Here is a 27,273-nt window from a genome sequence, read left to right as displayed (position 1 = left end):
AGGACTTGCTGGCTCGGGCCTCATGGATGTTTAGGGCTGCGACCCCTTTGTTAGGGGAGAGGGAGGCTGTCCTACGTCTTGGCACCTTGCAGGAGGTTGGAGAGCACCTTTGGCCGCTGCCCTCTCGATGCCAGGAAAATCTTCCTCCCCCTTCAGCTGTGACAACCCAGACTATCTCCAGATACTGCCACACGTCTCTGGAGGCGTGGAGGGGGGGACAAAATTACTGCAAGTACAAGGTATCGGCGTTCCCCAGCCACCCATGAATTTTATGAACCTCCTGGGACAGGGGCACATTGAAGAGTTACTGGATGAGGTGGTGCTGCCCACTATGCCCACATTCCAAATGTTGTACCTTATAGCTTTTTTTTTTTAAAGATTTATTTTTATTATTTTTTATTGGAAAGGCGGATATACAGAGAGGAGAGACAGAGAGGAAGATCTTCCGTCCGATGATTCACTCCCCAAGTGAGCCGCAACGGGCCGATACTATGCCGATCCGAAGCCAGGAGCCTCTTCTGGGTCTCCCACGCGGGTGCAGGGTCCCAAAGCTTTGGGCCGTCCTCAACTGCTTTCCCAGGCCACAGGCAGGGAGCTGGAAGGGAAGCGGGGCTGCTGGGATTAGAACCGGCGCCCATATGGGATCCCGGGCGTGCAAGGCGAGGACTTAACCACTTGCGCCACCGCGCCGGGCCCAGCTTTTTTTTTTTTTAACGATTTATTTGTTTTTATTGGAAAGGCAGATTTACAGAGAGAAGGAGAGATGGAGATTCTCCATCTGCTGGTTCACCCCCTCCCCAAATGGCTGCAACAGCCAGAACTGAATCGATCTGAAGCCAGGAGCCTCCTTTGGACTTCCCACATGCGTGCAGGATCCCAAGGACTTGGGCCGTCTTGCACTGATCTCCCAGGCCCCAAGCAGGGAACTGGGAGCATGAACCGGTGCCCATATATGGTCCCAGCACTTGCAGGGAGAGGATTAGCCAATTGAGCCATCACTCTGTGCCACACTTACAGCTTCTAAAGTTAGCATCAGAGGGGTGGGGACCCAGCACGATGGCTCAATTGCCAAATCCTCACCTTGTAAACACTGGGATCCCATATGGGCACCAGTTTGTATCCCAGCTGCTACACTTCCCATCCATCTCCCTGCTGATGGCCTGGGAAAACAGCAAAGGATGGCCCAAAGCCATGGGACTTTGCACCCATGAGGGAGATCTGGAAGAGGCTCCTGGCTTTGGATTTGCTCAGCTCCAGCCATTGCAGCCATTTAGGCATTGAACCAGCAGACTGAAGATCTTTCTGTCTCTTCTCTCCATGAATCTGATCTACTTTTCCAATAAAAAAAATCTTTAAAGTTAGCACCAGGGACATATACTTGGTGTGGTGGTGGAGGCACCCACCTCTCCTATGAAGTACATGGGTTCAATTCCCAGCTCCTGCTCCTGTGTTCAGCTTCCTGGTAAAATACACCTTGGAAGGTGGCAGGCGGTGGCTCAAGGTGTTGGCTTCCCTGCCATTCATGTGGGAGACTTGGATTGCATTTGTAGCTTCCAGTTCTGGCCCCAGCCCAGCTCAGCTCCTGCCATTGTGAGCATTTGGGAAGTAAACCAGTGTATGGGTGCTTTCTCTGTTTCCAAAAGCAGTAAGTTAATGAATTTATTTAGCATCAGATGCTTCTAGAGATAAAGGACTGGAAAGATAACCAATTCCTTGGACCCTCTGGTGTCTGAGTGAAGGTCCATTCCCAGGTGCTGTGCCTGCTGGGGCAGAGACCCTAAGGGTAGAGGGGATTCTCCAAAACTGGGTCAAGGTGAGTTGCTGAGACCCCCAACCAAACCCTGAAAACATGGTGTCTCTCACCCTACGTCATTAAAGAGAGTATCCAACTTGAGCTGAAGATCCCAGCATTTGTTGAAATTTCTCAACAGTTACTTCAGTGTCCTTGCTGAAATGTCAAGTTCTTGCCAAAAATAGATTGCTCTCCTTTATTGAAGTGGAGGTGGAGAGGAGGGCTCACCAGCTTCTAGGGGGCCTGGAGCGTGCACCTGTGGGACCTGCGAGGGAAGCCAACATTTTCTCTCTCCACGTTAACAACTTCCAGAAGCGAGGAGGGCAGCCGAGTGTGGGTAGTGTCATTGGCAAGCAGAATCCTCACCAAGTTCATTTTAAAATCTGAATCATCCACCTTCTTTGACTATTATTAAAAACCAATACCTTGGGACTTTATTATGAGGTGGAGAATTTCAAAGTCGAGAGCCTCCATCGGGGCTACAGTGAAAGGTTCCGTCCACATGGAGTACCCCTCCTTGCGGCGTTTGCCAGACAAAATCTTACTAATCTGTGAAAGTTGACTCTGAGGCTGCTTTCTCCATGTAGCCTTCTCTGGCTTCATCTCTCCTAAGAATGGGAGAGTCTTGGTTTCAGTTCACATGGCTCCTTAGTCCCTAGACCTTTGAGTTCTTAAATTGGGGTGCAACTTACATCACATAAAGTTAATCAATGTAAAGCATACCATTCAGAGGTATTTATTGCACCCACAATGGCGTGCCACCATCACCTCTATTTAATTCCCAAAGGTTTCCATTACCCAAAGGGAACTCTGTGTCACTCTGCAATGCTCCCTCCTCCCAGATCCCGGCAACCACAAATTTACTTTTGACCTCTATTCTGTATGTCTCGTAAGTGTAATTATATACTCTATGATCTGCTGTGTCTAGTTTCTTTCATGTATCATGAGTTTTTATAATTTTTGTTGATATGTTTGAGAAACAGAGTTTTCATCCATGGTCATCCCAAATGACGATGATGATGGCTGCGGTTGGGCTGAGGCCAAAGCCGGGAGCTGAGAACTCAATCCAGATTTCCAACAGTGATGATAAGGACTCAAGTCTTCAGGCTTTCGCCTGCTGCCTTGCATGGTCCACGTTAACAGGATGCTAGAGTCGGGAGCCGGAGCTGGGATTCAGACATGGGATTTAGATGTCTTAACCACTAGACCAAATGCCGTCCCTAACTTAGCGTGTTTCGTAGGTTTCTTTGTGTTGTAGTTTCTTTCCTTCACCAATCTCGTTCTGTTGTATAGATAGACCATATTGTTTAACCTTTGTATGGACTGCCATGCTGTTTACTGCTTTGGCTGGACCATTTGGCATTCCCACCAGCAGTGAGTGTGTAAAGATTTTGATTTTCTCTCTTCCTCTCCAAGCACTTATTATTTTCTCTCCATGTGTGTATATTTTATTTTTGTTACTGTCATTCTAGTAGATGCACAGCTCTTGAAATTTTGAATTTTTTTTTTTTTGGTGTCTTCTGTCCCCTTAAAGACTGAATCTCCTGGTGTCTTTAATTGTGTCTTCTTTCCAGCTACGTGGTATAAGAACACATGGGGGCACTGAATTTAAATCCTCTGTGGGAGTCATGATCTTCAGCCATTCACATGCTGTCTTTAAACCTTAGTTCACTCCTCTGGAGTGGGTGAAGGGATGAATCCCTTGCTTGGCACTGGGCCTGGCCTAGGGTGATCTCTCAGCCTAGGTTTGCTTTGAGGGTCGTAATGTCCCCTGTACCTAGGATCCAACAAGAACCCATATCTGTTTTAGCACCTAACTCATCAATATTGCTCAATTAGCCCTCTTTATTTTCTGCCATTTGTTCCCTGACTCCAGACTTGCAAATTGATCACCCTTCAGATGAGGCAGAGAGAGTGGCCGGATCAATGGGCAGGCCTTGCTGGAAAAATACAACAGGGGCGCCGTAGGGCTGGGGTGGGCGGGCAGTGAGCATGGCAAGCTTCCAGCCTACAAAGGGGGAGCAGGAAGAAAAGAGCTTCAGCTTTTTAAAGATGAAAATCGCTCTGCCTGCTCAGACATGCTGCAGGGGGCAGGAATAGTGGCTCTGCTTTGTCCACTCTTGAGGGCTACAGGAAGGACATGGAGACCCCATGGGGGTTAAGGGCCCAGGATATACGTTTATTTTCTATAAATTGATTTAATTTTATTTAATAATTTATTGATTTTTATTGGAAAGGCTGATTTATAAAGAGAAGGAAAGATCCTTCATCTACTGGTTTACTCCCCAAATGTCCACAATGGCTGGAGCTGAGCTGATCCAAAGCCAGGAGCCAGGAGCATCTTCCAGGTCTCCCATGCAGGTGTGAGCTTGAAAGTATTGGTCTTCTGCTGCTTTCCCAGACCACAAGCTGGAGGGGTGGATGGAACTGTAGCAGTCTGAACTTGAACCTATGTGGAATACTGGTGTTGTAGGCAGAGACTTAGCTTGCTTTTCCCCAACTTGCCTGTGTTTTATGATGCTAATGAGAGACTGGGTTGGGGCAGACTCTCCCAGGGGCACCCACTGAGCAGCTTCCTTTGATTCCCATGGATGTGTCTAGAAACTCTTGCTGCTCTCAAGCCAGGCTGGCCTTGCCTCTGGTGTTTGCTCACCTCCGGCTGGTTCCTCCCTGCTCGCTCTCTTCCTTGAACTGGCTGCTCCCTCTGCCTGCTCTATCTCATCCCCCATTTCCCAGAATTTATCCTTCCCTCCATTCAGGATCCCCTCAGACACCCACCACCATCTCGGAGCGTCCTTGCCTGCCCTAGGGCTGTCCTCCACTGGTCACCATTTTCACCCTGCCTAATACATCTTGTCCTCCTCTTTAATGTGTGTTTTAAGTGTCAGACACAGTCATCCCCAAGCACCCTCAAGGGGTTGGTCCAGGGAATGTTCCCCCAACTGCACCCTACCTCCATCAAGGACACCAAAATCAAGGATCTCTAGTCCTTTAAATGGGCTGGTATTTGCATAGACTACATACATATTCTTCTGTAGACTTTGTTTTTTCTTTCTAGAACAGGATTAGGTGTGGAAATGAATATGCCAGTGGTTCTCTGTCTGAGACAGACCAGTCTGGGAGCTCCAGTTCTGATTATTTCTAGAAAAGCCTGGGTGAATCGTTTCACTGCTCATAAGCCCATTTCCAGTGCCAACGGGAGTGATAAGCAGAATCACGTTTCTTGCGAGTAAACTCTGTCTTGTTTACTGTCCTCTGAACATGAAGTGGGGCCTCGAGCGCTCTGGGGAATGACAGAGGCAACCTTGACTATTGTCTCACTTAGAAGAAGCATTTCCACATGGGCAGGACCTTCTGTAGACTTTAATGTAATGTACACTACTCTGTAATGGCCATGTAAGTTGTTGTTGCACTGTATTGTTTAGGGAGGGACCAGACGCCAGTCTGTGTACAGTGCAGTTTTTAAACAGCTTTGCATGTGATGCTTTGAGTCCATGGACGTAGAACATGAGGCGAGGAGGGGCTGACTCTAGGCTCAGTGTAAACTATTTTTAGGAGATTTATTTATTTACTTGAAAGTAGTAGTGAAGAAAGAGATTTTCCCACTTGCTGATTCACTACCCAAATGGCCACGGTAGCTAGGCCATGTGGAAGACAGGAGCCAGGAGCCCCATCTGAATCTCCCATGTAGGTGCCAAGGACCCAGATCATTAGCCGCTGCCTTTTCCCAGGCACGTGAACAGGGAGCTGAATTGCAAGTGGAGCAGGTGGGACTCCCACTACATTACCATCATGATTAGAGCTTTTAAAAATATATATTGCCAGCTAATCATTTTATAAATAAATAGGTGAAAAGTCATTGGGCAGGCTGGCAGGAATTCTTACAGCTAAGTGATGAACCTAGGGGAGATGTTATGATGGAATGTATGTTTGAACATGGCTGAGATTTTCTGTAATGATTATTTAAAAGAAGCTGAGGGCAGCTGCTGCTGCTTTCTGTGACATGGTAGTGCCCAGGCGTGCACTGTGCTGATATGACTTGTCTACAAGTGTGGCCGTGTGGACATCAAGGGCATGGGGTCAGGACTCTTCAACAAGTGACAGCACTGTGTCAGGCACTGCCACAAGTAGGCTTGTGTTGTGGCTACATGTTAAGAACTTTTTTTTTTTTTCCACCTAGAGACTGACTTGGTAGGGTCTTGGGTCAGAGTTCCTGCCATCAGCCTTGTTGGGTCTGATTGCCAGTTCTGCTTCTTCCCCAATGTGTGGCTCTGGGCAAGTTATTTAAAGCACTCTGAGCTTAGTTTTCTCTTCTACTAAACTGTGCGGATGCTAATACTCTACAGCGTCAATAGATAGATTGAATTAGCTAATCACTTATCAGGTACTTAGTATAGAGCATGGCATGGTATATTTAGTTTTGATTTTTTAGTGCTTTTGCTAGACACTGTAAAATCAGAAATTTCCAATAATCATTGGAGACAAAGACTAAGAGAAATAAGAGAGACACCCACCATCAGGTGATCCACACACCAGCAATTCAGGTGGAAGCGACGGGAATTGATTTCCTGTAGAGGGGTACAGATGCAACAAAAGGGAACGCACATCTTCCTGACACTCTCCTCTGCCCACAGAATGAGGTGGAGCTGGGGGAGCTGCTGCTCTCGCTGAATTACCTCCCCAGTGCCGGGAGACTGAATGTGGACGTCATCCGAGCCAAGCAGCTTCTTCAGACAGATGTGAGCCAAGGTTCAGGTACGACACAGGTCTTTCCTTCCTCCACAGCTTTAAAGGGGCAGGTGGGTTTGGTCAGGAGACTCAATTATCCTTTTCTGAAACCTGGGTGCCACAGAAGATTCTCTGTGGAACTCAGCCTCTGGAATCAGGATGCTGGTTTAAGAGGGAAAATAAAATATCAGATGATTCTTAGGGTGCAGCAGGAACACTCTTTAAATGGGAGGAGGAGGGTTGACTGAGTCTGGATGAGCTACTGAAAATCTAGGACCTTCTGTATAACATCCCTACTAACCTGGATAAGGTTATTGCCTTTCCAAACACTGTGCCTGCAATACAGACTCTGTGCTCTAGGTGGCAGTAGTGTACAGAGACCATGATTCCTCCTCCACGATGTAGGCGGACCACCCACACGCCCCGAGGTTTTCGCAGCTCATTTTGTGTGTGCTGTGAATCTTTATAAATCCTAGCCCTGAAATGACTGTTGTAGTTAGTGTCTGCTGTGTGGAAAAACCAATTCCAACATGACTTTTAATGAAGCAGAACAGATTCCATCCCATATGGATGCAGCTTCTCGGGTGACAGCGGAGGATATTATTGTGATCTGTGCTCCCTGGATCTCCTCAGCTCAGTGGTGGAAATAACTGCCTTTTCTAAGTGCAGTAACAAAAATAAATTACTTTTCTGTAACATGACAGCTGAAGCTAGAAGATATCTCACATTGTCCAAAGCCACATTATAAAAACAGGGGTATCAAGGGGAGCCAGTGGAAGGACTGTATCAAAGTCGTATCAATAGGACAGTCAGTTTGATAAAAACGATTAAGGCTTCTGATGTCAAATCCCAGTTTCACGGTTTGCAAATGGAAATTACTTCACCTCTGTATGCCTCAGTCGGCCTTGATTTCTCCATCTCTGAAGTTGGATACAATAATAATATTCGTCTCATGGGGTTGTTTAAACAGATACTACATAATGTACATGAATCCCATTGTCAGATGACCCAAGAGTGCTGGTGTGGCTGTGCCATCCCTGCTCTCCCGTGCTTGGCTGCTCACTCAGCTACCTGCTGATGTGGCCATGGGTCTCTACCGGCAGAAAACCAGGACAGACCCTGAGTCTGCTACTTCATCCACTAAACAGATCTTAAGCAAATCATCCCTCACACCGAGTCTTCAGTTCTCTCATATGTAGGATGAACATGATGCCTGAAATAATTATTACACGGCTGAAGGAAGAGAGGAGGGAGTGAACGGATGAGCAGACAGAAGGGAAAATGATGCATGAGTCACAGATGGATAGATGGGAGGATGAAGAAATAAAAGGCAGGTGGATGTGTGGACTGACGGAGAGATGGATCAGTGGACCAATGGATGGATTCATGGGTGGAAAAGATGAATGGGTGATTGGGATGAATGGAGCAAAAATAATGAAAGGATTGGTAGTGACCTCGAAGATGGGTGTTTGGATATTTAGGTCAGTGGACGGATGGAGAGACAGAAATAGGAAAAGTTGAATAGGGTAGATGATGGAGGAACAGATTAATGAGTAGATACATGGAAATTGAACAAATGAAGTGGGTCTGATGATCTCTTACAGTCTATGCTGCTTTTTCCAATTTCCAGACCCCTTTGTGAAAATCCAGCTGGTGCACGGACTCAAACTTGTGAAAACCAAGAAGACATCCTTCTTAAGAGGCACCATCGATCCCTTCTACAATGAATCCTTCAGCTTCAAAGTGCCCCAGGAAGAACTGGAAAATGCCAGCCTCGTGTTTACAGGTGGGTGGCAGACCCGACCCAGAGGAGCCCTGGCTGAGCCATGTCTTAGAGACCAGTCTTCGCGAAGAGCGTTATGTCCAGTGTTCAACCACTGGAATTGCATCCATTTGCCATCTGTTGAGTTTGGGTGTATTGTAACAAACGTGGACTCTGGAGCCAGGTTTCCTGGCGCTGCTGTGTCATGAGTGGGGCTGTTGGCAAGTTCACAACTCCTTGGAGCCTCAGTTTGCCCCTCTGTAAAGTATGGAGAATGATACTGCGTGTGTTCTGGGTGTGTTGGGAAGAGCAGGCCGTTTAGGACTTTGGAGTGGTACCTGGTGCCTACTCAGTACTCGCTCTGTCAGGTTTGGTGATGATGATGATGATGACCCAAATTGTTTGCAGTTTAATGAAGCAGCATTTGAGAAGGCAGGGCCACCTAGCTCAGGAGGAAGGATGTTGAAAAGCTCTCCAGAGCAGGTAGAACTTACATAGAGGATTCAGGTATCACTGTCTAGTAGAATTTAATCCATTTTCCCAGGAAGTCATTGAACCTGCTATTTATAAGGTATATTAGTTATCTGTTGCTGCCTAACCCATTACCTCAATATTTAAGAATGCTGCAGAACCCTCCCCAGAAACATTTGCACCTAGTTTCAGAGGGCTTTTTGAACCCCTATATCCTCTGTAGTCACCCCATGAGACTGACACCTCAGACTGACACCCTCACGCACCTCTCAGCTGAGCTCCAGCGCTTTGGGTAGACATCACCAGCTAGGGATGCTGGCACCTGCTCCCATAGAGAAGGTCTGGGATCCTCAGCTTAGGAACTCACGCAAGGTCAAAACCCATTGGAAATATCCCTCCTGGAGAAGGAACCCTAACCATCCACTTCGGTTAGCGAGCTGGAACCCTGGCTGTATTTTAGAACCCCCTAGGGACCTTAAATGCCTCCCATGGCCACAAGCCACACCCAAGGCACTCATCCGCCTGGATGCTCCAGGCATCTCCTGCCATTCCCACCCCCTTAGCAGAGGTTTTGCTTTCTGTGGCTTCACTGGTTCCCAGTCACCTGTAGTCTAAAAATAGTAAATGGAAAATTCCAGTAACAGGAACCACATGACTTGTGTTATACATTATATTGTCATAAATGTGTATTAAGAGATATTATTAAACACTTGCTCTGCCTAACTTATCGATTAAGCTTTATCATAGGCAGGTGAGTAGAGAAAAAAAACATATCTAGGACTTAGTACCTTCTGTGGTTTTAGGCATCCTCTGGGGGTCTTGAAATGTATGCCCATAGCAAGGGGGGCATGCCACTGTGCATATACAGGGCGATTTGTTTATGTTAAGGTGCAGTGACTGCCGCTGGACCAGGCAGAATCCACAACCCCATCAGTCTCCCACATGGGTGTCAGGGATCTAATACTTGGGCCATGACCTGCTGTGCCATGATGCCAGCCCCAGTACATGCATACTCTTTTCTTTTAAAAAAAGGATTTATTTACTTTTATTTGAAGGGCAGATTTACAGAGAGAGAGAGAGAGATCTTTGTCCTCTGGTTCACTCCCCAAATGGCCACAACAGCCAGAGCTGAGCCGATCTGAAGCCAGGAGTCAGGAGCTTGTTCCTGATCTCCCCGTGGGTGCAGGGTCCCAAGGCTTTGGGCTGTCCTCTTCTGCTTTCCAAGGCCACAAGCAGAGAGCTGAGTCAGGAGTGGAACAGCCAGGACACGATGATGACAGCGCTAGCAGGTGGAGGATTAGTCTGCGGAGCCAGAGTACAAGTCCCTGTCTATGTATATTCTTAAAGCTGGTCAGAGGGTTCTGGTGCTCAGTCAAGATACAGAACCAGAAATGCACACTGAGCCACTGTGTGCAGTCGGAGCCACGGTCCTCCTGATTGCGGCCTGTGAGGTTCTAACGTGCTTTGTTTGTCAGCAGAAGGAGAGCGCTGTCACCTCCGGGCTGAGGCTGTGTAACCAGCCCATTAGCATGTTTCCAAACACTCCGTATCAACAGTGGGATGGAGCTGCAGCTTCAGCGTTTGCTGAGAAGCTCCAAAAACCCATAATTAGCCGGTGGGCGGGGCCTTCTGCCACCGCTCCCTTCCTGTGTGGGAGGAGGAGTCTCCTGCAGTTTGCAGTCAGGTGATTTCTGCGGCTGAAGTTTACCCAAGATGAAAGGTGGGAGCTTGCCAATCGGCTCCCACGATGGCAAGGCACTGTCCAGAAGCATTCTGGGAAATGCAGGAAGGTTTTACTGAATCAGGGTCAGGCAGAGCTGGCCGCCGAGGTGACTGGGCTGACCCTGGAAGCAGGGAAAAGTCGGAAAGGAAGGCAGGAAGGAAATGCAGCTTGGTGGCGATCAGTGTGTTTTGATGCATCCAATGGCCTCTTCGTGTAAAAAGCAGGGGCTTCTGGCACATTCTATAGCATAAATCAGCCTTGAAGACATCATGCCAAGTGCCAGAAAAGGGTAAGTCGTGTATTGGTGTGGGGACTCCAGGGAGTCAAGACGGGAGAGCCAGGCAGGTGGTATTTGGCACGGTGGTTAGGGTGTCTCGGGAGGTGACGGTGGATGACTTGATTTGCTGGATCTCTGCTACCCATAAGGGGACCTGGACTGAGCTGCTGGTTTCGGGACATTTTAAAAAAAAAGCTAAAAGAATGCAACAGGAGCTCCCCAGGACCTAAGCCTGGCAGGCACAGGAGCCTGGCACTGAATGGGGTTCCTGGTTGTTTACTTGTGGTGTTATCTTGGCACCTTCTTCATTTTTGCCTCAGTTTCCTCATCTGTAACCTGGGCACAATGGTACTTGTTCCAGGAAGTTGTGTCTGAGCCCACATGGTTGGCATTCTGCACAATATGCTTTATGGCTTAGGGCCATGCTGCTTCAGTATCAGCTGTTAGCTGTTCGGAAGACACCAGGTTCCTGCAGTCTGCTGTCTCCGTGAGGTTTCTCTGAAGGAAGGAGGGATCATCTTCCGGTCCCCAGCTCTCCCAGGGCTCACTTCCGTGAAACCTGTCATGTCAGAAGTTTCCAGGCCTCCTTCACCACACCTCCAGGTCCTCTGAGAGGCATCAGGCATTCTTCCTTCCTATGGCCCACTTCGTGAAGGAGCAGTGCCTGGTGGGAGGAGGGGTCAGGTGGCAGGGTGGGAGGGAAGTAGGCTCCAGGTCCCTGCAGGAGTTGCTGACAGGTGTCAGTCGCTGCTGGGTGAATTTGCTCGAGTGCCTGCCTAGTCCCTGACACTGTGTTGGATGCTAAGGACCTATGAGACCTGTGTTCTCATACAGCTGAGTTCTAGTGAGAGCACAGCTGGCAGTCATGTGTGCCACGCCAGGAACTGCTGAGTTAGGGATGGGTTTAGGGTGTCTGGGGAGGTGACTCATGAAAGATGAAGGGTACCATGCAGCTGGGAGGGGTGCAGGAAGAGGAGAGAGATCAGACAGGGCTCTACCCCAGGAGAGAAGCTGAGGCCACCTTTGTATTTCAACCTGGGAGCTAATGGGTGGCATGGTGGACCATACCCCACTGGCATGGGCATTGGCTTTACAGGGGCCTGTTGGTAGTAACCAGAGCCAGGCAGCCACAGAAGCCTGAAGAAGGGGACCCAAGCCAGGGCCGATGTTCTAACCTTTTCAGCCAACCCATGGCATCTCTAGGGGTGTATTTGTCCAATTTTCATTACTATAACAAAATGCCTGAGATAGGCTACTTGGTAAAGAAAGGTGGCTCATTTGGGTTCATGGTTCTGGAGGTCAAGGTTTAGGGGCTTCGTGTGACCATGGCTTTCTCACCCAGGGGATACAGAGCATCCCCAGGGAGATAAGCAGTGTGTGTATGTGTGTATGAGCATGCGTGGCTTCCCCTAATACATCTGTGAAATCCTGATCATCCCCAAGTCCTCACAGCCAGTCTCCGCCCTCTCATTACCACCCTATGTGGATTCAGTTGCAACACACAATTCCTAAGGGGCAGTCATTGCATGTCCAGGCCCAACGACTGTGGCATCTGCAACTCCCACGTGCATAGGAGTCTTCCAGGAATTTGTTAAAATGCAGATTCCACCACAGGAGGCTGGTGAGGGGAGCCTGATGGGGCAGCAGGTGCAAGCAGCACTGAACAGGTGCGTTGAAGTTGAGTGACAGCCGTGTCACATGTGTGAGTTACAAGGAATCAAATTCTCCAGTACTCCCTGCTCCAACCATGTCTGCATGTTGGTATTATCTGAAGGATTTTTTTGTTTTTAATCTTGATGCCAGACCACCCAGCCTGGAGTAACTGAACCAGCCCCAGCATTGACTTTTAGGGTTTGCCAGAGGGACGGTTGTCATTTTTCAAAGCTCCTCAGGTAGCTTCTGGAGCGGGCTGGGCTGGTCAGCCTTTGCCTATGCTGTCTGCTTGGAGGCTGCCCAGGCCCGCCGTGAGAGCGAGTTCCCAGGCACCTGCTCTGTTGTCTGTAATTGCCAGGCTTTCTGCAGCTGTAGCGTCAAATTGGTTCATCAAATGTGCAGGGAAGATGAGATGGCGAGGGGGGAGATGCCGTGGGAGGGCGGGGCCAGGGGATTTGGAGGACAGTCACCTCAGCCCTCTTGCCTAAAAAGACCCTGAGGAGCTTGGGGGCTAGTGGGGAAGGTGAGGATTTCCCACAGGGAAAAGGGGTGAGGAGGCCATTCCAAGAGCAAGTGATGCTGGGATACGAGGAAGAGGAGGGTGAAGTGGGGAAGAGGAGGGCAGAGTGGGGTTAGGGGTGGAAGGTGGACAGGCCTGACCATGTAGGAGCACACCCTTGGGTTTGCATCTGGGCGCCCATCATTCACCAGCTGCGTAACCTCAAGCAAATGCCCACCCCCACCGCAGGCCACCCCACAGGGCTTCCTCTCACGTGAGATGTATCCAGTCATCCCCGTCATGCGCACTGAAGACCCGCCAGCACGCGGAGCTTTCCAGCCCAGAAGTGACCACTTGAAAAACTCATGTCGGCCACCTTGGTCCTCGCAGGGTGTGTGTGAGGGGTTGAATGCTTGAACATTGATGGCTCTGCTCGGCTGTCTCATCAGCGTCTCTCTCCTCATCACCATCACCCCCAGAGCCGCCAGCCAGCGCGGGTGTCGGGGAGCCAGGACCTGACAGCAGGAGAGTTGGGTCAGAGCCAGAGCTGGCAGTGGGCACTCGGCTCCAGTCCCAGAACCAGCCCCAAGCAGAGTGCAGCAGCAGCAGCAGCACAGGCAGACCAGAACCCACGACCCAGAGTGGAGGAGGGTAGCCCTGGCAGCCAGAACGGAGCTTGTCCGCCAGCTACACCTAGTATGCCAACGAGGGCGTGGAGACCCCAAGAGCAGGCTATGCCCCTCCCTGCATCCTGACCCATAGGGTCACCTCTGAGGGGCAGGCTCTGCAAAAGCTTTGGAACATGGGCTGACACTGGCCTAATAACACACAAACCAGAGCTTGCACTCTGAGCCTTACCTGCTCAGTTGCCTGCCAAGACGGAACGCTCAGCAGCTTCAGGAACTCCCCACAGATCCAGAGTGTCACGGTGTTGTGTGGGCGTGCCTCGCTGGGCCATGCCTGATGTGGATCACATTTCCCATATCCTGAGAGTCTGTGGCAACTTTGCATCAGCCGTTCAGGTTATCCTAGACATATTTAGCAATAAAATATTTCTGTTTTTAAAGATTAATTTATTTTTGGGCCTGGCATGATGGCTTAGTGACTAAATCCTTGCCTTGCACACGCCGGGATCCTGTATGGGCACTGGTTCCTGTCCCAGCTGCTCCACTTCCCATCCAGCTCCCTGCTTGTGGCCTGGGAAAGCAGTCGAGGATGGCCCAAAGCCTTGGGACCCTGTGCCCATGTGGGAGACCTGGAAGAAGCTCCTGGCCTTAGAGTGGTTCAACTCTGGCCAGTGTGGGGCATTTGGGGGGTGAACCAGCAGAAAGAAGATCTTTCTATGTCTCTCCTTCTCTCTGTAAATCTGCCTTTCCAATAAAAGTAAATAAATATTTTTTTAAAAAGAGAGAGATTTATTTATTTTTATTGGAAAGGCAGATAAGATTTACAAAGAGAAGGAGAGACAGAGAAAAAGATCTTCCATCCACTTGTTCACACCCCAAATGACCTCAGTGGCTGGGGCTGAGCCGATCCAAAGCCAGGAGCCCAGGACTTCTTCCTGTATCCCACATGAGCTTAGGATCCCAAGTACTTGGACCATCCTGCACTGCTTTCCCAGGCCAAAAATCAGGGAGCTGGATGGGAAGTGGAGCAGGTGGACACAAACCGGTGCCCACATGGGATGCTGCGCTTGAAGGTGGCCTGACATCGGGTTAAATAATTTTATTCAATCATTAAATCATTGCTGCAGACCTGATAAAATATTTTTAGTGAAGGTATGTTCATTGTTCTTATAAACATGCTATGGTACATGTCAGACACAGTGGTGTAGTATAAGTATTTTGTTCTTTTAGTGATTAATTTGAGAGAAAGTGTGAGAGAGAGAGAGAAAGCTCTGTCCACTGGTTCACTCCCCGGTGTTTACAGTGGCGGGGGGTAAGGCGGGGCGGTGATGGGCAGGAGTAAAGCTCGGAACTCAGCATCAATCCAGGGTCCCCTGGATGGCAAGGACCCCACTGTAGGAGCTTTTACTTGCTGCCTTCCAGGATACATATTAGTAGGGAGCTGGAGCCAGGCAGCGTCATACGGGATGCAGGCACCTCCAACCAGTATTTGAACTGCCAGCCCAGATGCCAAGCCAGAACACAGCCTCTCTACCTCTGCCTCTGTGTCTGTCGTTATCTCTATCTCTGAGATAAATTCAGGGACACCCTAGCCCAGTGCCCAAGAGGTGGTCCACAGCCACGGTGCTGACAGTGATGAGGTACTGGGGCTCCAGCTGTGATCTGGGTGTCCCTACACTCCGTCAGGCTCAGAGATGTGTGGGGCCAGGGTTCTGTGACAGCTGGGGACCCAGGTGAGCATCCATCATTTCCTGGGGAAGCAGCTAAATGAGGAGCAGGAGCGTCTGTTCCCTCCCATTGGCAAAAACCAGGATTTTTTTTTTCTTTTAATTTGCAGTGTTTATCACACCCACATTCTAAGTCATCCAGCTTCCCTTCCAGAACCGTCTGCCTTGGCAAACTAAATTAGCAACTGAAAGAGTTGGGCTGCTACAGCACAGAACAAATTTCTTTTTCCTTTTTTTTTTTTTTTGAACAGCAGATATCCACTTTCCCCTGACTCATGCATAGCACCTCAATTTTGACGGGGGCTGGGAATGATCTCCTTTTACCTCTGTGGACCTCAGCCTTGCCAGCTGTAGAATGGGTCAGTGATGGTGTGATGGGGACTGCCTTAGAGCCGTGGTGGTAGTGGCAGGAGATGTGTAGGGTTGTCACACTGGGCATATGTGTGTGGCCTTCAGTGGAGCCCAGAACTGAGCTCAGCATCCTGCCATGTTCAGAGCAACCCCCTCCTGAGATGGGAGGCCTGAGTGGGGGGTGGAGCCGTGGCTCAACAGGCTAATCCTCTGCCTGCTCTCTGTAACGCCAGCATCCCATGTGGGCTCCAGTTCTAGTCCTGGCTGCTTCGCTTCCAATCCAACCCCTTGCTTATATCCTGGGAGAACAGCATAGGACGGCCCAAAGCCTTGAGAGCCTGCACCCATGTAGGAGACACAGAAGAAGTTCCTGGCTCCTGGCTTTGGATTGGATTAGCTCTGGCTGTTGCAGCCTTTTGGGGAGCAAATCAGCAGATGGGAAATCTTTATCCCTGCTTTATCCCTGTCTCTCCTCTGTGCAAAGCTGGCTTTTCAATAAAAATAAGTAAATCTTAAAAAATTTATAAAAGAGGGCCAAGAGTGCCAAGAGGCCCTGCTCTGGGTGGGGGGGGGTGCGGGGGGAGCGGGGAGTGATGTAAAGATTTAACCAGTTCGTTCATGGGACCTACCTAGCCATTGGCCAGACACACAGCAGGTGCTTAAGCAAGCAGTGGCACTGCCCAGGCTCCCTGAGAGCAGGGTCGGGGGTGCCTCTCCCCAACCTGAGTCACCATGGTGGTTGGCATCTCATAAGTAGACTGGACAGAGCAGGTGGCTGTGTGTGTGTGTGCAGCTGTCTGAAGAAGGTAAACTGCCCACAGAAGGTGATTTCTCTGGGAGATGTCTGTCTGCAGACCATGGAAGATGCACTGGGGTTAGGGAGAGCTCCTGGCCTAGCCAGCCTTGGGGCATGCTGCTGCAGAAGGCACCTATAGATTTCACGATCACCTTCCCCTTCAATTATAAACAACCTGAAAAGTTGAAGCAAAAAGTTTAAAACTTTTTGTGTTTCCTTTGACCCATTACTCAGAACACAGAGGTTTTTACGTCTTTGGCTTTTTAGTGAATCAATTTGCGTTAGAGACAAAGAGAGATGTGCAGACACACAGGACAAGATCTGTTGGCTGAATGCCCGCCCAGCAAGTGCTGCGCTGGGGAGAAGCAAGGAGCAGGGCCACAGCGCAGGATTCCCGGCAAGATGGCAAGAACCCGGTTCCTTGGAGCCATCACTACTGCAAGGGACTGGAGCTATCACATCAGCAAGGGGCTGGAGTTGGATCTAGAGCTGGGAATCGAACATTGCTGCTTGGGATGCGGACCTCGTAACAGGCTTCCTGATTGCCATGCCAAGTGCCTGCCCTGACACTGAGCTTTCTGAGCTAGGAGTCATGATGATAAAAATAAACAGTCTCACAGCTCTGTGAGTATAAAGGGTGTCTGCCCCTTCACCAGTGTCTGCTGGGATCCTTGTGTGTGTGGCAGTCAGCATCCGTCCATCCGTTTAAGGTACAACAGATGGGGACACCAGATGACCAGGTTTATTGGAATTGTGTCTAAATCCATGAAGAGAAAATAGGCTGCCAGGGACAGCCACAGAGTCCTCTTCATGGATTTTGTGCCTAACTCTAGGGTGTCTACTTTGATGTTTAGATGCTTTTTTGCATATTCTGGATTATAGGGGTTTGGAGGAAGCTGCTTTCGGATGAGAGCATTGTAGCCCCTATCTGAGGGTGCTGCAAGAACGTCTATGGAAATGTGTAGCATGGAAAATCCAGGCAGGGGTTTCAACAGGTTTTATATCGTAACTTTTAATGTTATTTTTCTCGGAACTTTCTGGAATACCCTCACATGTGATCCAGGATATATTACTAACTACATTCAGAAGTGTTCCTATGATAAGTAGGGATGTGTGGAGAGGTGTTTTACAATGGAACTTTTAGTTGTGTTAGAGAAAGAACTTAAGGATCTGGTTATAAAGCTTAACTTCCTTCCTGTACTGCGAGTTTTCATCACCAGCTAGCTATGTGTCTTGGTTTCTTTACCTATTAAATGAAAGGGTCAGGGACATTCAGTCCCATCTCCAATCCCCTTTCTCAATTCTGCATGGCTACACTGAATTCTCTCTCCTCTCTCCAACAGGGATGACAGGTCTTGATATTCTCCCAAGCAGCTTTGGTAACAGCAGTCATTCGTGTTAGTCAGCTTTGGCTTTTTATCATTTAAGTTTTGGCTTTTTTTTTTTTTTGAAAGAGTGGAAAGATTGCCATGACTTCCCTCCAAGTGATTAGCAGGTGCCAAAAGCTGATGCCTGCCAGTGAGCTCAGATGGCCACAGCAGCAAGATGCTGAATCACTCCCAATCCCCCATCTTGCCACAGCCAGATGATTCACCAGCCAAGTTACTTTGCAAACTGGAAAAGGAGCGTAGGCTATCAGGCTTCCTTTGCATTTTCTTCCCTTCTGGCAGTTTCGATGTGGATTCTCTAATAGCGACTAATTTTGCCTTGTATTCTTTCCAAAGTCATCTGTACTTGTTATGAGAGGGTTCAGACTATCCAGATTATGCAACGAGAGAGAGAGAGAGAGAGGGAGAGAGAGAGAGAGAGAGACTTTTGAACAGTTTGGTTGAGCATTCCTTTCAACCCAGAGATGGCATGCACGGGGACCATTTCTTACCATGTGCTTTTGTTTCCTAACAATAAGTGTTAGAGGTTTCTCTGTCCACAGGAGTAGATCTGTTTTGCGTTTAACAGTGACCTGGACGTCTACAGTGTTATTGCATCAGAATGATGTGGGGGTAGGCATTTGACCTGTTGGTTAAGATGGCATTTGGGACACCCATGTCCACCACTGGAGTGCCCAGCACCCCTTCTGATTCAGGTTTCCAATAAGGAGACTGCAGAGGATGGCTCAGGGCATTGAGTCCCTGCCACCTCTGTGGGAGATGGATTGAGCTCAGTGCGCTTAGCATTGGCCCAACCCAGACCTGGCTGGTTTGCTGGCATTTGGGGAGTGAAACAGTAGATGGGTGCTTACTCATACTGTCTCTTGCTGCCTTTGAACTAAATTTAATTTTTAAAAAAATCATGATTTACCAGATTGAAAGCTGAGGCCTAAATAAGGTAAAATATACTCTCTGTTTCAATGCCTCCAGTCAATAACTTAATTTTTTAAAAGCAATTCTCGTCTTTTCATGTTTTGGTTGAAAGGCAGAGAGAGGCACAGAGAGTTTTTACATCTGCTGATTCAGTTTTTGTAGCAGATGCCTGCAATAACTAGAGCTGGACCAGACTAAAGCCAGGAGCCTGGAATTCCATGCAGCTCTCCCATGTGGGTGGCCCAGACCCGACTACCTGAGTCACCAGCTGCTCTTTGGCAGCCTGCACACCAGCAGGAAGCTGGTCAGAAACAGGTAGGTAGGACTTGAAGCAGGTGGCACTGCAAGGGATGTGAGCATCCCAACCTGCACCAGACACCTGCTTCCAGAAGCTGTTTAATTGGTCCTGTGCAGTCTTAGTGCCAGTGCCTCCTAAGGGGATGACTTGGATACAGTCTGAGTACTAGGAAGGTGTCCTCTGGCAGCACCGGCAGTCGGAGAGTGGGAAATGGGATGAGAGCAGCTAGGCACATCAGGCAAGGACGTGCTGGTGAGTGCACATCTGCCGTGTGGAGGTCCTCAGAGCCATGCTCAGCCTCGTGTTTCACCAGGAGGACTCCCAGGATGCAGGAAGGCGAGCAACAGTCACAATTACAGTTGGTGATTGTACCAGCAGGTAGACTGAAGTGGGACCTAGCCAAGTGAGAGGCTGTGGCCCGCAACCTTTATAGATTGCATACTATTGCATATTATTCTCTGATGGGTTGGTGGTCAGAGCTGAGTCACTGGATAAAGATGGACAGTGAGGATGGAGCCTTCAGAAATAGGATTAGCACCCCCTGGAAGAGAGGCTGCGAGGGCAGCCCCTCCTTCCCATCTGGGAGGGCGTGCAGAGGCTGGGAAGTCCAAGGCATGGGCAAGCCAGGTCCTGGTGGGAACCCACCCCTCGTGAACAGTTTCTTCTCATTGGCTCCTCGGGAGGCCAGGGCACTGATTGGTATTCACCTGCTGAAGGCCCCACCTGCCAATACCATCCATTTGGGGGGTGAGAATTTCAGTTTAGGATTTTGGTATGAGGGTTGTATTCAGACCCCATACTAATCTCAGGAGATCCTGAGGCCCTCCTGGCCTCCAATAGCCTCTGTCTCCCCTACAGCAAAGTGGGTGATTCCTGAGCTAAGTCATTGCTTTTAAGAATAAAAAAATTGAAAATGCCAGAAAAGCACAAATGACTCCATGGGATATGTAGCTAGAGCTGTTTGGTGCCAGCCCAGCCCCTCAACTCACCTTGGAGGCCCCACACAGCTTCTGTGGAGGGTTTCTACCTCAAGCACCTGCAGCTGTCTACCTGGCTGACGCCAAATGGTCCAGACCATTGATGGGATTGATGGTGCGCCCCTTGGGTCACTCAAGCCCAGCCTGACCACACGGCTCATGGCCTGTAGTTACATAAACTGGGACACTCAGAAGACCTTGCACCACCACAGCAACGTTTATTTCAAGAGTATCGGGACAACAAAAATGGGTCTGTGTTCCAATCAAACTTTGTTTACCAAAAGCAGACAATAAGCCAGGTTTGGCTGGATGCTCTGGTTTGCTATGCCCTGCTATCAAAAAGTGTCTTCATATTGTGACTTTGTGTAGTTATATGAGATAAGTTCCTAGAGGCTGATTTGCTAGGCCACATACTGACTCCTTTTTGTTTTGAAAAGCTACTATGAACCATTCCAAAAGTAGAACCAACTTGCTCTTCCACTGAAAGTACATGAGAGTGCTTGAGATGTATTTTTAAAAATGTTTTTGCTTTTTGATTGACAAGCTGCAATTGTACACAATTATGGAGTACAAAGGGATGTTTCTATCATCCCCTTTCTCAAGGAACCTATGCCAATTTGGGAATGATGTTTCTGCATTGTCATTTTTTAAAAAAAATTTTAAACTTAACTTTCATTTTATTTAAAAGGCAGAGAGAGATCTTCCATCTGCTGGTTCTCTCCTCAGATGATCAGGACTACGCCAGTCAGGGCCAGGAGCTTGGAACTCAGTCCATGTCTCCCACGTGGGTAGCAAGGACCCAAACACTTGAGCCATTATCTACTGTCTTGCAGGGTGCACACTAGCAGGAAGCCGGATCAGAAGCAGAATAGCCAGGACTCAAACTAAGCACCTCAACACCCCAAACAATAAGATATTCAGCACACCGTCTTCACTGCTGTTCTTGAACTTTGTAGAGACAAAGGAAGTTAGAGTCGTTTTCTCCTAAGAAAGAAGCCCTAATAAGACCTGAAATGGTTGTGTAATAGAATCTTGTTTTAGATGGAAAGTCTATAGAGAATGGGAGTAGTAACTTATTGTTTGGAGAAAGCAGACCTCCCATTTTCCACTCTATACAGAAAAAGCATTCTGAGTGTTACCTATTAAAACACACATGACACACGGGCACACACACACTTTTTCTCCAAATGCATCAGAGATCATAAGCAATTTACTAAAGATCCCATTCCTAATATAACCTTTTTCTTGTAAGATGTTTTCATGTCAGCGAGGCCCACTGTACCAAAAGTACAAAAAATATACATGGTCCAATTTTTCTCTGTCACACTGGCAAGCACCAGACACTCTGGGTAGAACTGATGGAGTATTTTACTTACCTTGCTTTGCACTTGATCTTCTCGTTTTCTAGGCAGGGCCGGGTAGGATTTTGTTTTGTGACCACCTCCCTCCCGTTTTTAGCATTTGGGATTCTTGATGTGAGCCCCACAGGGAAGAACAGAGTTTTGTTAGTATTCCAGTTCTGCTTTAGACTGCATATTTTAGCTGGTTTATTTGATCATCAGCATCCCTCCCGGGGTCCAGCCTGCCTTTGCTCCACTCATGCTGAGTGAATCTGTGATATTTCCCCTTCTGTAGCCCTTCATTATAACACAGACACCGTCTGCTTCCACATTAGTGAGATGGCACGCTTGGACTACCCACACACAGATCAAAAATTAAGCAGAACTTGGCCAGGAAGATAAATCAAGCTAACCATCTCATTAGGCTTGAAAGACACAAGTTAAGCTTGCGTCGGAATTGACACAGAAGCCTTTCAAGGAGGCGTGCAGCACCTCAAGGGGGTGGGAGAAGGTGCCATAGTCGTTTCTTCCAGCAAACTCGCCCCCGCTGTGTCCCACAGAGGAAACAGAAGGTCTCTTTTATAAATGCTCAACAATCAGGAACACAGGCTCAAAATGCAGCATAGGGGTGGGCATTGGGTCTAGCAGTGAAGACACCAGTTAGGATGCCCTTATCCCACGTCGAGTGTAGGAGTCTGACTCCCCGCCTTTGCTCCCAATGCCAGCTTCCTCCTAAGGCAGTAAGTGACGGCCAGTAAGCTGGGTCGCTGCCACTTACATAGGAGACACAGAGTAGGTTTCCAGTTCTCTTGCGTCAGGTCTGCAAGCATTCTGGGGATAAATTAGTGCATGGGTTCATTTTCCATCCTCAATCTCTCTCAATAACAGTTTTTTTTTTAAGAAGTGCCATGTTTATCTAAGCACTTACTACATGCTAGGCACAGCTTGTTAAGCTTTAGCCACATGATTTTTCACTGAAACCTTACATGAACTTGTGAAATATACCAAGGTTCCTGTTAGCTCCTAGAGAAGCTGTGGCTCAGAAAAATGATCTCATTCACTGTGAAGTCATTGAACACCCAAATGACAGAGCCAGGATTTATCCAAGGGTGGCTGGCCCCATGCTTAGGCTTCTGGTATCATCCGGATGAACTGGCCTTCCAGGAGCCGTTCATTTGGCCATTAGATGGATCCACTTTTGAGTTAGCACAGGTGGGGACAAAGAGCAGCTAGGGATACTGCTTAATAACCTCCTAGGCACAGATTGGCCTCTGACTGCAAAGGATTATCCCATCCTAACATCAGCAGTGGCATAATTGAGATCTCCATTTTACTGCTTCACTAAATTAGATGGACTGCTCACTTACTAAAGTCATCGATCATTGCAACTTTGTAGGCAGCGTGGTGAAGCAATGGGACCTAAGTTTCAAGTTTCTGTTGCAACTTGCTGCAGTTCTCTAACAGAAGGAACAGCCAATGCCAAGAGGAAGCGGTGGGACTGTGGCTGCCAGGGGCAGGGGCAGCCAGAATCCTGGCATGGCTACTGGGGAGAAGCTCGTGGGAGATGAGCTGAGGTCATTGGGGACATTGTCAGCAAAGGAAGAGACAGTAGCTTCTACACAGTGGGCTCTCGTGCTGCTGAGGAGTATCTAGACTTAACCACTGCTTTCCTGTCCCTGCCCCTCTCTCGGCTCCCTCCCCGCCTCACCCTCACCTCTCCACAGTGTTCGGTCACAACATGAAGAGCAGCAACGACTTCATCGGAAGGATCGTCATTGGCCAGTACTCCTCAGGCCCCTCCGAGTCCAACCACTGGCGGCGGATGCTCAACACCCACCGCACGGCCGTGGAGCAGTGGCACAGTCTGCGGTCCCGGGCCGAGTGTGACCGCGTGTCTCCAGCCTCCTTGGAGGTGACCTGATGTGACCCGCAGGGCTTTCACGTGTGAGGAAAAAGGGGGAAAAAAAAAAAAAGAAAGAAGAAGAAAAAAATTCACATCCTCTTACATCTACACCTGCCAACTCTCACACTCACGCTGGAACTCTTCTCAGAAGTGAGAGGATGCCAACTGTAGTTCATAAAATGACCACCTTCAGTGAGCAAGGCCTGAGAACTTTCCAGAAGCCCCATCCCTCTATCGTGAGCTGATGGAGGCTCTGCCATGGGACTTATTGGCAGTGCCTCTCGTGTTGCTCCCTGCCCCCCCCCCGACACCTTTTACACTTTGAACCCTCGGGCTGGCGAAGAGGTCTCCCAAAGGGTGCCAAGCTCCATCGAGACTCAATGTGTGGAGTTTGGCCAGTGTGTAGGAGTCTTTCTTCCCCACTCCCAAAACACACACCCCCTGGGAAGCTTCTGTAACTTGAGGCTCCTCAGACTCACTCCCTCTTTCCAAAGGTGTAAGTATCTTTGTCTTCTCCTTAGTAGATGTGATGAATAGATTAGCCTGTCTGGAGAAACCAGTGGCAACAAAAACTATTCCAGTGTAAGCAACCTCCCTCCACTTGGTTTAACTGTCCTGTGTTAGCTTATTCCAGGGACTCGTGTGTGTGTGTGTGTGTGTGTGTGTGTGTGTGTGTGTGTGTGTGCTCATGTGTTTACCCTCACAGGGGAACACACTTGTGTGTTGCCTGTGTGTCTTGGAGAGCCAGGGGATGGGCCAGGACCTGCACCCTGAACCCTGCCTCCACTTCTGTCTGCCTCTCCCACCTGGTAAACCTTCCCCCAGTGTCCTCCTGTCAAAGACCGCCCCCTTGGGAAGTGGTCATGTGTGTATACATCACGAAAGTTGGGTGTGCTAGAGCAAAAGTAACTCTTTTTGATCAAGTCATGGTGAGTGTGACCCATAGAGGACCTGGATTTCAATGGCAGAACGTGCCGTCCACGGGCACCTCCTTCCTGAATTGTACTTTCAGGGTGTGTGTACCGCTGTCATGTCTCATATGCTAAGGAATTAGTGTAGTTACTCTCCCCCCCGCCCCACCTGCTGCTGCTGTATCTTTCCCCACAGTGTATTGTCTGGCATAAGGGAGGGGGGCTATTTAAGGAAATTAAAGGTTATTTATTTGTGCCATGCATTCAAGACTATCTTTTTCTTCAGGACCCTGGGAGGCAGAGAATGAGAGGCTATGCCAGCTACCCCTACTAGGAATTAGCCAACCCAACTGCTCAAAGCAGTGATGTTTGTTATGTTTGTGTGTCTTGTTGATCAAGAATTTAGACCAGGTCCAGTGGGAAGGCTCATCTCTGTTCCAACTGGGACCTCAAATGGACAAATGGAAAGTAGGGGGTGGAATCCTATGGAAGGTTCTTCCCCCATGCATGGTGGTGGGTGCTGGCTGACAGCTGGGAGCTGGAGCTCTCTCCGGGTAGCTAGCATGGGCCTCCTCACAGCATGGCGACAGGGTTCCACGGACATCATCCAGGAGCAAGAGGGAGACAGGTGCCATATCCTGTGTATGCTCTGGCCTCAGAAATTCTGTAGCATCTCTTGTGGTATAAACCTTGGACAGAGTATCCACAAACTCCTGCTCAGAGAAAGGGAAGGGAACACAGGAAATGTAAGGGAAGGAGAGCTGTTATAGGAAACGCTTGTGAGATGGGTGCTGTGTAGCACAGCCACCTCTTGGAAACAGAGCCTGCTGCAGCGTGTATAGTCAGGCACTAGCCTTGCTGGACATATGTACTAATCTTAAGGCTGCTAGGAGGACTCCTCCAAAGAGATGAGGGCTCTTCACTTACAAGTGAGAAGATGAATACAAACTAGTTTCAACAGCAAAAAAAAAAAAAAAAAAAAAAAAATTGTGGCTTCAGGCAGGGTTGGATCCAATGGTTTGCGTGAGGCCCCTGGGTCGCTCTTTGTCACTCTCCCATCTGGATAGGAATTGCTCTATTCAGAGAGCATCAGTGGATCAGTAACCCATCAGCTCAACTCTTGAGGACCGGCTTCAATCACCACTTCCTGGTGATTTCCAAGATTGAACGAACAGCTCCTTTCTATCTTGCCCGTCACAAGAAGCTTGTGTTTTTATTTAGCTCTTCTAGTAGCAGCTTCTACCTATTGGGGACTTGCTGCATGCTGTGCTAAGCCAAATGCATGCACCTGATACCGATATTGCAGTCTGTCCTCACCACAGCCATGTCGCAGAGGAAAGTCAAACTCCCAGGCCTCAAGGGGGCATGTTTCTGGCACACTGAGCCTGGCCAGAGGAGGCTTGAGTATTTGCTGTGTCTCTCTGACTCAAGCAGTAAACTTCAGCCAATGATCCCAGTCTGATTCTTCGCTGTGAAGTTGTCCAATTGTTCAGGGTAAGACTCATTACTTATTTAGCTTCTTATTGGCCATGTTGTGCTCAGGACTTAAAAGCTCCATGCTGTGGTAGTTTTGTTACTGCTGGTCACCTTAGGTACTGCACAGAAGAACCTCAGGGTCCCTCTAGAACCTCCCGTGAGGGAGTGGAGGTGACCTGAGGGTCAAAAGGGCAAGAAGCAGGATTGGATGAGGCTGGGTTCTCAGGAGAGAAGAAGTTCTCTAGAGAAGAACTGCCTTACTGTGGCTGAAGAGAAGAGGATAAAAGCGCAAGTGAACAAACAGCATGAGGGAAGACAGGTGGATGAGAAAGTCATGACTCGAGATGGGGTAGTGGGATGGTCAATGCCATAATTCAAATCTTAGCCACACCACTCCAGAAGGTGTGCCCTGCATGCCCTGCACCAGCCAGCCAACTCCTCTGCACCCCAGAGTCCCTCAAAAGCAGACCCTGAGGCAAGGCCTTGGGCACAGATGGTTGGTTTGGGAGATGAGCCCAGAAACACAAATGGATGAAAAATTCAGGGAGAGAGGAAAAAGGGAGATGGTGCTAATTAGCACAGCGGGCAAGATGGGATGATGCTGGGAATCCGTTTAGAACACACTTGAGAATTACCACTGTTCAGGGTGGGAGAGGGAAGTCGGGGGAAGGATAGGGAGAGGGGTGTGTAAGTGCTAACCAGAGTTGCCGCTGGAGGTACTAAATCAACACCTCAGGACTGCTATGTGGACAGAGCAGAGAAATGTCGGGTGAGAGAAAGAGATGCAGGTGTTTGATAAGGTGAACTGTGCGTGCTCAGCCCGGGGCTTGCTGAGCTGCAGGGAGCGCAGCAGGACAAGGAGTAGGAAGTGGGGCCGCCCCACCATCTTCCATTCTCACTGATAATAGCAAGAGACAGAGAAGAGAAGCTTCTCTGATAGCAAGAGAAGCTGGTCCCAGCTTCCTGATAATGTAGACTTCGGGAGGCAGAGGTGATGGCTCGAGCACTGAGATTCCTGCCTCCCAAGTAGAGCTGGATAGAGCCCTTGCTCCTGACCGTGGTCCTGACTCAGCCCAGACCACTGTGGATAAGTGGGGAATGAGCCAGAAGATGGGAGTATACACACACACACACCGACTCTGTCTCTCAAATAAGATGCTTAAAAGATTTAAAATAAGGCCCAGCACGATAGCCTGGTGGCTAATCCTCACATCACATGTTCCGGGATCCCATATGGGCACCAGTTCATGTCCCAGCTGTTCCACTTCCTATCCAGCTCCCTGATTGTGGCCTAGGAAGGCAGTGAAGGATAGCCCTGTGCCCATGTGGGAGACCTGGAGGAGGCTCCTGGCTCCTGGCTTTGGATTGGCTCAGCTCCAGTTGTTACAGCTACTTGGGGAGTGAACCAGAGGGTGGAAGATCTTTATATATATACATATATATATCTTTATATATATATATATATCTTTATATATATATATATATCTGCCTTTCCAATAAAATAAATAAATCTTTTAAAAAATGTTTAAAATGCAAAGGGCCATCAATCCTTCCTATACCTTGACTCCTGACTCCCGGCTTCCAGAACTGAGACAGTTAACTCCTGATGTGATCAACCACAGAGTGAAGGTATTTGACAAGTGGCTATACCTGCACTGAGCAC

The 27,273-nt window shown here is 48.8% G+C and overlaps 1 protein-coding gene across 2 annotated transcripts in view; it reads left to right on the top strand.

Moving 5' to 3' along the window:
• The window catches only part of SYT17 (synaptotagmin 17), a 44,187-nt gene extending 20,921 nt beyond the window's left edge, over positions 1–23,266 (top strand). For both annotated transcript variants that reach the window (XM_040973921.1, XM_040973922.1), the window contains exons 6-8: positions 6,427–6,547; positions 8,151–8,306; positions 23,045–23,266. In XM_040973921.1, coding sequence (XP_040829855.1) covers positions 6,427–6,547; positions 8,151–8,306; positions 23,045–23,241 — 474 coding nt within the window. In that variant the 3' untranslated portion in view covers positions 23,242–23,266. The remainder of the gene's footprint in view (positions 1–6,426; positions 6,548–8,150; positions 8,307–23,044) is intronic.
• The last annotated feature ends 4,007 nt before the right edge of the window (positions 23,267–27,273 follow it).

This window comes from Ochotona curzoniae, unplaced genomic scaffold (genome assembly GCF_017591425.1).
Source record: "Ochotona curzoniae isolate NIBS_2020 unplaced genomic scaffold, NIBS_Ocur_1.0 contig_2321, whole genome shotgun sequence".
Taxonomy (NCBI): Eukaryota; Metazoa; Chordata; class Mammalia; order Lagomorpha; family Ochotonidae; genus Ochotona; species Ochotona curzoniae.
This window is presented reverse-complemented; position numbering and strand designations above follow the sequence as displayed.